The 9,961-nt window shown below is 41.8% G+C and overlaps 1 protein-coding gene across 2 annotated transcripts; it reads left to right on the forward strand.

The window, feature by feature from the left end:
* Positions 1–13: 13 nt before the first annotated feature.
* Positions 14–7,791, forward strand: fhdc3 (FH2 domain containing 3). 2 transcript variants are annotated; one of them, XM_031872667.1, is made up of 12 exons: positions 14–737; positions 1,651–2,157; positions 2,493–2,554; positions 3,947–4,049; positions 4,644–4,729; positions 4,919–5,019; positions 5,154–5,224; positions 5,365–5,478; positions 5,580–5,650; positions 5,832–5,949; positions 6,078–6,242; positions 6,466–7,791. In XM_031872667.1, exons 2-12 carry the CDS (start codon positions 1,705–1,707, stop codon positions 7,555–7,557), a joined length of 2,436 nt encoding a protein of 811 aa, XP_031728527.1. In that variant the 5' UTR covers positions 14–737; positions 1,651–1,704; the 3' UTR covers positions 7,558–7,791. The 2 variants fall into 2 exon arrangements, with proteins under 2 accessions (XP_031728527.1, XP_031728528.1); XM_031872668.1 differs by lacking the exon at positions 14–737 and adding an exon at positions 1,087–1,188.
* The last annotated feature ends 2,170 nt before the right edge of the window (positions 7,792–9,961 follow it).

A 9,961-nucleotide genomic window follows, 5' to 3' on the forward strand; every position in this document is an offset into this window, starting at 1 on the left:
TCAAACGGTCTAGCTGAATCTTACGTTTGCTTTCATCCCATTTAAATTGCGCTGTGGCCCAGTGTGCTTTCTTTCTGTTGCATGCAAACGGAGACGCAACCATCTGGATTTAGTCAAAACCTGATGATTACAATTGTACAAAGGTATTGTAAGAAATAATCTCCTAATCAAGCATCATTTATCCAATGTCTCTCATGTAAGTAAACTCTCCTGTTTTATAATGAAGATAACTCCAGTATGATTGATATATTTATGAAGCAGCTCTCCTCTGACACCAGCAGTTCACATATAGTTCAGATATTTATTTTCTTCACAGTATTGTATTTTACATCTATGAACAATAACTTTTCCATCTGCCTTTTTAAAATAAAAAAAACGACAAGGTATTATTCATGTACTCATACCTGCCTTTGTTTAGGTTATGAATTAGAATTTGCTAGCCAAGTAAAGATAGAGCATGTTATACATAGGCTGCATTTGTAAATTATTATTATCATGTATGTGTAATTCTTTTGTTGATCACCAAGTGGAAGTGGGTTCCCCCCATCATTTTACTTGCCTCTCCCTACAAGGGCGTTCTCGTACCTGGAAACTAACTTGAATGTGATTGGTGGAGGCGCGCCTCGCACCTGTGACTGCTGTTCGTGAGACAGACAGGCTGTAGACCGCACTTCGCGTGAGCACGAGGCACGATCAGTGACTGAGGATTTATATGACAGCTGCGTTTCAATAGCACGGTAAGTCAAACCAAAAAAAAGTCAATTGAAGCGCCACTGTGCGTTTTATTGTGTATGATGGATGATTTGTGAACGTTTTGTGCGCCCTTCACTGTGTGTGAATAACTTGACAGCGAAACACGCTTAAGAAATTGTCAAATTAATGATGCCTTGTTTGTTGAGAACGCGCGGACGTGTTTTATTAATATCCCAGCAAATAAGATATTTTTTTAGTACAATTTCCTTAATTCTAGTTGGCGCGTCTCTTAATTGCAACAGTTTCCCTCCTCGGAGATGAGCAGCGGATATGGGCAGAAAAACAGACTATTTCTGAAGTAGTAGATCTTTATGAATATATTGGTTGGCGGATGGCTGGCATGCATGCCGAATATACACCACTTGGCTCTAATAAGTGATATAAACGGTCAAGTCAGGGAATTTACCTTTGCTGTGAAGAAAGAAGCATTAAAAAGTAGGATTTTCTCAATGAAGTTTCGTGTTATATTATTACCATATGGAAGAACTATAATCAGGAGAAAACATATTTATGGAGCAATTGTTATGGTGTGTTGTATAGTTCAGGGAAGAGAAGTAGAAGGTAAAACAATGATAGCAGTTCCTCTATAAGTGAGAAAGTAATGGCACTATTGACAAACTATGTCTGCCTTTAGATAGCCTATTTTCACAGGTAATAAAAAAGCACTTCTGAAGGCTTCTCTTTGATTAAATAAATCACATTTTTTACCAAGAACTTTAAGAATTTTGCTAAAATGATATCGGCTTTTGGCAACCTTTCAGCAAAGTATCAGTTTGAGATATAGAGCAGGAAACTGATCTGTATGATATGTTGTTGATGCATAGTTTCATGTTCCAAGTCCTCTTTTTCGTCTCAAACACTGCACTCTTATGGATTTATATTCCTGTATCTCCACAGATCCGAGTGGCTAACAGCAGGACACTTCCTCCTTCCACCATCTTGGACTTACAGATGGAGGGAGTGCTGATTTTAAAATCTGCCTCTCCTCCCAACTTTTCCTCCCAAGACTCTTCTCCTCTTTCACCGGATTCTCAGGAAGATTCAGATCTGGAGTCATCTTCTCCTGCGCCTCCCCCCATGTGTGTTACTGCTGCACCAGCACCACCACCACCAGCACCACCTCCTCCTCCTCCTCCTCCACCACCCCTTCCTCCCCCTCCTTTTTCTCGTACCGGCCACCGGCGTTCCATGAAAAAGCTGAACTGGGACACCATTCCCAGCCAGCGTGTCCTTGGCAAATTGAATGTCTGGACGTCTAAACGACCTCAGAGGGATCTGGTGCTGGATATCCCGAGCATGGAGGAGTTGTTCAGTCATGTCGACAAACGGGCCTCGCTGCCCAACTTGAGGATCGTGGGTCTGAAGACCTTTGATGGCATGGACCTCTTTCCAAAGGAGCCTCAGGTGAATAGCTAGCTTTGCACTCGGGCCATATTTGAAATTCTGTCTGACATTTGATTTACAGTAATTGATGCAGACCTTCCTATGTTTCTATGGGCACAGTAATACCCGTAGAATGTTCAAACTAGGGAAGTAATGAACACACAAATAGGAACTGCTTTTTCAAAGTTCCACACTAATCATGTCATCAATGAGGAAGTGCTAAATTAAAACCATGTTGTTTTGCTTCCTTAAATATTATGTGAAATATAATGTTGAGTATAGATTTATCTTCTCATCTGAATATGGTTGAACAGAGAACAATAAATAACTTTTTTTGTTTTTCCTTTTATCGTTAGGTCACTATCCTTGACTCTAAAAAGAGTATGAATATTGGGATCTTCCTGAGACATTTCAAGAGGTAAGGATTGCCAAATTTCAATCTTAAAGAGAGGGATGTCTCTTTAAGAGTGATGATTTAGCGAATAAACCCACAAAAATGCATACACAACTAAAACCAAAGGGACTTCAAGTGGAGGAACTGCAGTTAGCAGAGGTCTGAGCAGGTTGCTCTCATGTCAGACATACTGTTAACACGCTAATCATTACCCAACCAACAGGCTCGTTATCTCAGTGGACCATATTCAAATATAGGGAAATGCCTTTTTAAACATCACTTGAGTGTTCAGTGTCAACATGGAGAACAATTATGCCTCACTTGTATTAATATTTAAATGACAGGAAAACACAGTCCTGACCCAGTGGGGGAGGGGGGAGGGGGGGGACGATACACCCAGCAGCCATGTTGGATAACCAGTGTTATGTAGCTGCATGTTTCATTCTTTCCATGTAGTTGTTTCTTATGAAATACAGTTTCATGTAACAAAAGGAACACAATTGCTTTTTGAGTCCCTACGTATCTACTAACACGGCCAGCTGTGCTCGTTGGGGCACTCAGGGCGGTGATAGGCAACAGACTTGTTGTGATCTCACTGTGAACACAACAGTTCTGCAATATCGTGCATTCATATGCATTTATACCAACCTAGCAAATTACCTCATATGATGAAATTGATTTTTTTTATTCTTTTCAAGATAATGGTAGAATAACAAAAAAAAAGAAGTGCTGTTTCAGTAATACACAAAACCTTTTTGAAATCATATTTATCTCCCTTTATACTGATACTTGCATTTCCATTATTACAGCAAAACCCATTTTGTTTGTTTTTTATTCATGTTTAAATTTTTACAAGTAATTTCAGTTTTTTGCCTCCAAATTGTAATTCTACGTAGTAAAGTTAGATTTTTGTCCCAACATATAAACATTTTATGGAGTCTCTCCTGCACTGGATCCAGTTTCTGTGTGTGAACCTCATCATCATGATGTCTCTTTCGGTCCAAGGTTCACTAAGTTCTGACTTTGAATACCAAATGCACACCAGATGCATGTCAACAGCTAAGTACTGGAATGAGCTTTAGCTTTTAAGTTAGTCAAATTCAAATTCCCTCTGCTTCCGGGTGGTAGTGACGAAAAGGCATCTGGTGATGCTATTTGAGGGCATTTGCAGGACATTAAGCAAATATCAGTTAACTTGTTTGACTGTAAAGAGGGCTCGCTCAAATCAGGCAGTGGTGTGCAACAGCAATGTCACGCTGCTGCAACTTGAAATAGAGATGTGTGATGGATAACCCGACTCAGGCAGGGTTTTAATTATCTGTAAATTGTTTGATTGGCGTGACTAATCATGTCCGATAAGTCCTGTTGATTATGGCAGGCTTTCTTATTCTTGTTATCTTTCGTCTCCCTCTACAGGCCAGTGACAGAAATGGTGCAGGATATTTGTAAAGGGAACTGGCTGAGATTTGGGACAGGAAAGCTAAAAGAGCTTTGTAAACTACTGCCAGAAGAAAGTGAGGTAACAGCAGCTCCACTCGCCGCTTCACATCGTTCCAATTAAATCCTATATGCAACAAGATAAGACGAATGAACATTTGCGTGTTGATGCTTGCAGCTTTCTTGATGACCTCTCATACAAACACCTTCTTACCTCCTACTCAACACTGCGCTTCCTTGCATCCTGAGCAATACACCTGCTATGAATTAGTTGCATCACGCACCCAAGTTGCGGCTGCTCGCATTAAAAAATACACTCTGGTTCACGGCGAAAAAAAACTCCGGAGGCAGACTTTACCGTTAAGGAAGATGCAGACAGACAGACGTGAATCAACAGATGATTCATTGCTTTATACTGAGATATCACATTTTTTTCCATTTTAAAATAATTTAATTTTTGACCTAAAGTTCATAATTCACCTTCATTATTAAAAATCTGTTTGCAATCATTTTAGTACGGATGTCCATTAATGCAAATGCTTCATATTAATCAATCATGTTACCCGAGGGCTCCATTTCCCTCTTTTCTCCAGTTTGATCTTGTAATGTATATAAGACGGAATTATAACAAATATATCCTCCATGTTTGTTGAATCAAACTTGTGTGTGTGAACAGGTGAAGCAGCTGCTGTCATTCAGTGGGAACCTCTCCGTGTTACCTGAGGCTGACCAGTTCATGGTGCAGCTGGTCAAAGTGCCGGGGTTAGTTTTCCTGCGCTAATGTTTTTGGTGATTTGTTGTTCAATTTGAAAATGTTTCCTCATACAGATATCCCTTGGCTTTAAAGGGATAATTCGGGTATTTTAAGGTTGGGTTGTATGATACTCGCCCATAGTCAGCATATTACGTATAATAGATGGCTGTCTTTTTATTGACGTCTCTTGCCTTCAGCTATGAGGAACGCCTGAAAACAATGGTGCTGAGGGAGGAATTCTTTCCTCTTATGGAGGACGTGAAGAACTCTTTTGCTGTCATGACCAAAGCAGCTAATGGTAACATTTCTCACACATCCACTAAAGCTGCTAACAATCTCAACCTGGATTGTGTTTTACACCACCAGTTCTTATTTGAGTTTTTTTTTATTATGGCTCTTTGTCTCCATCTCTTTTTTCTTCTCTCCCCTTAGAGCTGTTGGAGTGTGATGACCTCCACTCGGTCATTCGACTGGTATTAAAAGCCGGGAATTACATGAACGCGGTTGGTATTTTTCTTTTAGAATTACGTATATTTCTTATGATTGGATGTATTTTATCGGGTGCATTTAAGCTGCCCTTTGGGCTTTTTACTCAGCATTTATTGTACTGATGAATACCCCATTCAAATCATTTATTATTCAGGGTGGTTACAGTGCCAGTGCCAATGCAATTGGCTTCAGGATGACTTCTCTGCTCAAGCTGGCAGACACCAAGGCCAACAAGCCTGGCATGAACCTCATGCACTATGTTGCCAAGGTGAGGAGGAGCCCTGGGATGGACGGATGACAAAAAATATGTGAAATTATGAAAAAGTCTGTTGTCACGCTTTGTCACAAAGCTTTGTCTTCCACCCACAGCAAGCGGAGGACATCGATGCCGAGTTGCTGACGTTTCACACCCAGCTTGAACACATTGGGTTGGGCTCCAGGTGGCTATCATTAGTATACTCGCATCTATTTGGTGATTGAACTGAACATGGTTTGTTCACCAATAGTGGCTTCAAATGTTGTCTGTTTCAATCTGATACTGTATCTGGTTGGTAGTTTGCACGTTATTGTATTACTTGGAATACGTTCCGCACAATGTATAAACGTTGCTTGCTAACACAGAGTTTGCAAAGAGGAGGTCATCGCAGACTTTGAGAGGGAAGTCAAGAAAGTCAAGGAAGTGAAGTTGTACAGCAGCAGACAGCCTGGCCTCATACAACAAATGGAGACATTTCTCGTGGTAAAGTCTCCGCTTGTTGTTGAAAACCAAAATGTATAGAAAAAGCCCACGCTGAGCTTGTGAACACTTCAGTCAGTCTACAATCTAGATTCCTCTTCTTCATATCTTTCTATGTTTTCTTTCCTCAGAGGGCTGAGGCCAAGCTGGCCGATCTGGAGACCTCTCTCCGGGAGCTAAAGGCTCTGAACAACGCTGTCGCGGAGTACTTCTGTGAAGACCCAGCAACCTTCAAACTGGAGGAGTGCTGCTCCATCTTTCATTCGTTTTGCAAGCGGTTTGACACAGCTGTCCGGGTAAGAATCTCAAGAATTTACAATAATACTTCAATGTGCAAGGGAATAAACCGCATCACAGGTGAAAATGATGCTGTTGCTTTGTATTTAAGGGCCACCTTAAATAAACTTAAAATGATTTAATGTTGAGTACTTTTAATGTTTGCAAGCGCTGTCCTCCTGTCCCCTTATGGCATTAATTTGCACTGCGTTTCTATTTTACTTGAATGTATTCTCGCTGTAGGACAACCGAGAGCGAGAGGCAGCCGAGCAGAGGCGCAAGCAGAAGGAGAGTGTGCGAATTGTAGCCAAACGCCGCTCCACAGTGTCTTGCCTGGGACCTGAGCGTGATCAGGACTCCTTGTGCTTGGAGTCGGCCTTGCACAGCTTTCTCGCCAACGTTCCAGACGGAATAGTCAGATGCAGGAAGAACATACTGCCCACAATCGAAGGATCCCCGTCTGAGTGCAGCTCGCCCAATGTTCGATCTGTAGCAAAAACTGAGGCTGCGCCGCGCACAAGACAAGAGAGACCTGAGAAAAAACAACCCAAATTCCAGGAGGAGGACGGGATCATGGCGGAACTAAAAAACAAAGAAGAAGCTCAAAAGATGCGTGAGATAACTCGGAAGGTGCTTCGCTACCAAAACGGCGAAAGCAGCCTCGATGAGGACAGAGTTTCAGGCACTCCTCCTCAGTCGGAGAGCACAAGAGACACACCAGCTACCCCAAGTACCCCTCAGCCTAGAACCAGAGACTTCTTCTTTTCCGACATTGAGGGTGTGGGCTCCCCATGGACTATCCTGAGTCCCTTTACTTGCACCCAAAGAAACGGCTCCCACCGAGACAGACAATCGCACCAACGCAGACTATCCTCAGCTTCAGGTGGAGATGACCTTGATGATGGAGTCTGGGAGAGTGATGAAGGCAATTACCTCCCCTATTTCTCCAATCAGGAAAATGGGGGTTCTACATCTGCGGGTTCTACATCTCTTCCTGAGTGCCCCATTCCGAGAACTGTGTCGAAGGGTCCAATGCTCAGGGCCGTTTCCATGGATGAAACCAGGCGATCTCCAGGATCTGGTTTCCGGCTGGGAGACTTGTTCCAGAGAAGCATGTCTCAAAGGTCATCGTACTCCTCTGGATCAAGGACAGAAAACGTGAGAGAAGAAGAAGCAGCAGGAGTCAGGAGATCATTGCTTGGTAGGAAGGCAGGGAATCATGTAGAGGATCAAGGAAGCACCTCTGGGTTCATATCCTTCTTCAGACACATTGGAAGCAGAAGTAAGCCTGTTGACGTGGAAGAACAACCACGCTTCAAAGGATCTAATACTTGATTCATACGTTGATTTTATTTAGAGACAAAGGCCAAGCGTTGCCTTTTTTTGTGTTTTAGATAAAGTTAAATATGTTTGTCTTTTTTAATTGTTATGGATTTACCCTTCAGTGGACCCAAGGCAATTGAGGACTTGCTTTGAACTGTGAAGGTTTTGATGTTGTGTGAGTCAAACCACATTCAAAAATCGTATTTCTTTGTCTTTTTGTGTGCAATAAATAATTCATTCTACCTTTTTAATGTTACTTGTATATGGATTATGCACTGAACAGTATTTATTTTTTAACATGTCTCCTCTTCCACCCTTTTCATTAAATCCTTGAAAGTCTTACTGGTGCTTGTGTCTCCTTAGTGAGGCCTGCTCAGTTTCCAGTGCTTGCCTTTCACTTCACCTATTATTTCTTCTCTGTCAGTCTGGCGGGCAGACAGTTGTTCAGGTAGCAAAGGGAGCCTTATAACTTGTAGGCTTTTATCACTTGTAGGATATGAACACTGAGACAAACACAAAAGCAACCAGATTGGAAATTTAGACCGTAGGTATATTCGTTTAAATGTCTTAACTCCTCCCTGATGCTGTCATCACAACTGACAAGGAAAAAAATCTGAATAGGAAACATTGCAGCTGGTGAACCCACTCTGGTGTCCAGATGAAGTGTCCTACCACCACTGTGCCACCCGGGTCTCTCTGCTCAGCAGTAGCTGAGATTGTGGACAAAAAGAGACCTTCGGCTGTGTTACTCGGGTAACAGGTTTGTCTACAGCCATTTCATTTGAGCGCTTAGTGTAATAATACTCTCTTGAACAAACTGCTCAGTACAGGCTCCTTTCTGACTGATCTGTTGTCCTCCCACATCCATCCCACCCATTGGCAAGAACTCAGTGGGGACATTTTCAGTCGCCTAGCTTTTCAAATCAAGGGCACAATGAATAGAATGACAGGGAATATATGGGCTTGCTTTCTTTTTTTTTTAAGAGATTGACAATAGAAGTTAAGTATTTTCTCTTGGCTATATAAGCATGCAAGCTCCTTTCCAATGTCGGGGATCTTTGTTGGTCAAACAAAAGCTCAACGCATGGCCTTGTACACATGCAGATAACAGTCTGGTAGTTGGAGCCGAGTACTTTGTCAGCAGAGACTGACCTGTTTGGCGTAAAATGAGAGGGCCAGAGAACAATCGGGCCTTTGTGATAAAATGCTGAGTGCCATAAGAATCATCTGGTGTGAGTCAACTCCTGAGGACTTGGAAGTGACCTGTGTCTGTGCATGAATAGAAAAGAGAAAGGTGGGGGGGGGGAAACTAGGACCAAGTCAGAGAGGGAGGGAGACCTGCAAGTTATATTGTGAGGAAGCATTTAAGCAGATAAGAGCATGTGAGAAAGGAATGTCAATATCTTAAAGACAGCGTAAACCTAAAAGGCAAATGCACAAGAGCATAAACTCAACAGGACGTATGGATGAAAGGAAAAGCCTGTTTACTCACAGTCCTGGATGTTTTTTCACTGTGGGAACTGGCAGCTGGACCGAAAAAGGTTGCAGAACATGTTTCGTTTCGAGAATGCTTAATAACAGATCAGCTATGAGGTATGTTGTCAGGTATGTTGTCAGGTTTTATTCTGTGTAAGCCTAAAGCGTTAATCTCTGAAGCAAAGTGTCTAGCTCTTTGGAAACATGACGGAACATCACGGTGTGCAAACTTAATCCACCATAGCGGCCACGGGCATTAGACTGTTTACAAGTGTTGGAATCAGATTTGAGGTTGAAAATGAAAACCAGGACGAATCCATGCGTGAGGCCTTGAGATGCGTTTCCAGAGTTGCATTTTAAATCACATTTTGGGGTTGTAGGTGACATTCCTCACACTATTTAATGTTGAACTGTTTTGTGCTAAAAAAAAAAACATGTTCAGCCTTGAAAACAGAGGCGACTACATCTTTGATTGACAGTGATTTCAAAACCTGATTTGAACTTATTTTCGAATAATTGGAGAACACTTTCTGCGTCTCTGAGTATGTATTTGTAAAAAATGTATTTGCACAGACCAATCCCAAAAACACATTTATGAACCCGACGTGAATTGAACACGCAACGCGTTACTATTGCGCCACGAATTCCTATAAGGGAATAAATGCTCATCTGGGTGTCGTAGAATCTATTTCTATCCACTCACGTTGCTTTTGGATATCTGCGCAAAATGTTTGCCTTCTCCATCGTAAGACATCAACCCTTTCTTTGTGTTGAAGTACAAGAAAAGAAACCTATCGCTGTGCATCTCGGATACTTTGTAAAGTACAATTATACATTTTTACTTTGTTAGATCTTTTTGGACCGTAAGTATTATTTTTTTTGTCTTTTATGAGTGGCTTCATTGAATGTGCGTCTTCATTTTCAGATAAAAGAAGGGCAA

The sequence above is a fragment of the Anarrhichthys ocellatus genome, unplaced genomic scaffold (genome assembly GCF_004355925.1).
Source record: "Anarrhichthys ocellatus isolate YVR2014 unplaced genomic scaffold, GSC_Weel_1.0 scaffold65, whole genome shotgun sequence".
Lineage (NCBI taxonomy): Eukaryota > Metazoa > Chordata > Actinopteri > Perciformes > Anarhichadidae > Anarrhichthys > Anarrhichthys ocellatus.